This window comes from Haplochromis burtoni, unplaced genomic scaffold (assembly GCF_018398535.1).
Source record: "Haplochromis burtoni strain Fernald_Lab_line unplaced genomic scaffold, NCSU_Asbu1 Contig_501, whole genome shotgun sequence".
Taxonomy (NCBI): domain Eukaryota; kingdom Metazoa; phylum Chordata; class Actinopteri; order Cichliformes; family Cichlidae; genus Haplochromis; species Haplochromis burtoni.
In genome coordinates, this window is record NW_024582862.1 from 156,935 (window position 1) to 158,751 (window position 1,817).

At 47.7% G+C, this 1,817-nt stretch overlaps 1 protein-coding gene across 1 annotated transcript in view; it reads right to left on the reverse strand.

Moving 5' to 3' along the window:
• LOC102310221 (complement C5) overlaps nucleotides 1-966 on the reverse strand; it is a gene marked incomplete at both ends in the record, with an annotated part of 49,315 nt that extends 48,349 nt beyond the window's left edge. The window contains 2 exon segments of the mRNA XM_042213956.1: nucleotides 194-397; nucleotides 778-966. Coding sequence (XP_042069890.1) covers nucleotides 194-397; nucleotides 778-966 — 393 coding nt within the window.
• Nucleotides 967-1,817: the final 851 nt, after the last annotated feature.

A 1,817-nucleotide genomic window follows, 5' to 3' on the forward strand; every position in this document is an offset into this window, starting at 1 on the left:
CCGATGACCTGTATAGTGCACTCTATGTAGTATTTTGTATTGTATTAATTGCAGACTGGGATTTTTAATTAATTTAAAGGTTTTTAAGCAAATCTGAGACCAGAAGTTTTGGTCTAAGCTGACTGATAAATCTGCTTCCCACTTTGCAATAGGAAGGGATATTGATTCATCTAATGTGGCAGCTTCTCCTCACCAGGTAGCTGATGGTTGTGATGGGAATGTAGGAGGGCGTGGCCGAGTACACGCTGAGACGCGCTGGTCGTCCCACCTGGAGGCCGGGACCCATCAGCGGGGTGTCGATGTAGAGATAACGTTGGTTTGGCGAGTAATAAGCAACCGCCGTCAGAGTCAGACTGCTCTGACTGGCTGCTGGGAGGGTGGAGTCAACCGTCTGAAACTGTCAACAACAGCAAGGGGAGACGTTAGCAACAAGTACACAACTAAACAATAAGTCCACACCATCATGACATGAAGTTAAAATTTAAAAGACAAATAAACAACAATGAGTGAAGAAGCAGCCAAGCAGACAAGACGGGAAAAAGTAAACAACGGAATACAAACAAAATAAATAAACAGTAAATAAAATAAGAAAACAAGGAAACAACACGTAAAAAAAACAAACTAAAGAAGCACACAGGAAACAGATCTGAGCAACACTTCCTGTCTTCTTTCTTTGGTCATTGTCACACAGTCACATGATCACGTGCCCACAAATCCAGCACGGCGAGTTTTACCTGTCCCTGAGACACACACATCTAAAGCACCTGCAACGCCCACCTTGAGAACAGCCCTGACTCCATCACCAGGTGTGTTGCAGATGAAGAAAGTGAGGCCGTTTGATTCGCTGGTGGAGCTGTCAGTGCAGGACATGGCCTCGAGGTCCCTCCCCTGTCTGAACAGCTCATTCTCCACCAGACTGACCTGAACACCTCTCACTGGCTTGTCCATGTGATCCTTCACCTGCACCTGTAGAGACACGGTGAAACAGCAACAATGGACAAACTGCTTTAAACCCGAGGAGTGTTACAGAGATGTATTTGTGTTAGTTGCAGCTGTCTCAGAGAAGATTAATGGATGTAGGACATGTGCAGAGGAGGATGCTGTGATGGGAGGAGGTGGATGATCCTCTGTGGCCACTCCTAAAAGAAGAAGAAGCTGCAGCAACGTCTCTTCTCGAGTGCTAGTTATTCGAGTATGTAAACATTTCTGTTGCTGGGATCTTCAACATAATGAAAGATGTCAGATGATCCTTCTGTGAAGTAGGTGCCATCACAGCAATGTGTCTTTGTAATCATCTGTTTGTTAAATCTGATGTAATTCATCATCTCCAGGTCAATATGTTTCCCAAAGACAACCAAACGCAAAAGGTTAAAAATGTAATGTCCAGCAGAACCCAGGGGAAAAAGGGGACTGGAATTACAGGTTAGGACCAAAGTTCCCAATGAAAGATGTGTTTGAAACTCATGCAAGGCTCATGTCTCATGACAGAAAGAACGAGATCGCGGATACAAGCGGCGGAAATGAGCTTCCTCAGAAGGGTGGCTGGCCTCTCCCTTGGGGATAGGTTGAGGAGTTCAGCCATCCGGGAGGGGCTCAGAGTAGAGCCGCTGCTGCTCCACATCGAAAGGAGCCAGCTGAGGTGGTTTGGGCATCTGACAAGGATGCCTCCTGGGTGAGGCCCCGGGGCAGATCCAGGACACGCTGGAGAGATTATATCTCTCGGCTGGCCTGGGAACGCCTTGGTGTTCCCCTGGACAACCTGGAGGAGGTGGCTGGGGAGAGGGAGGTCTGGGCTTCTCTGCTTAGGCTGCTGCCCC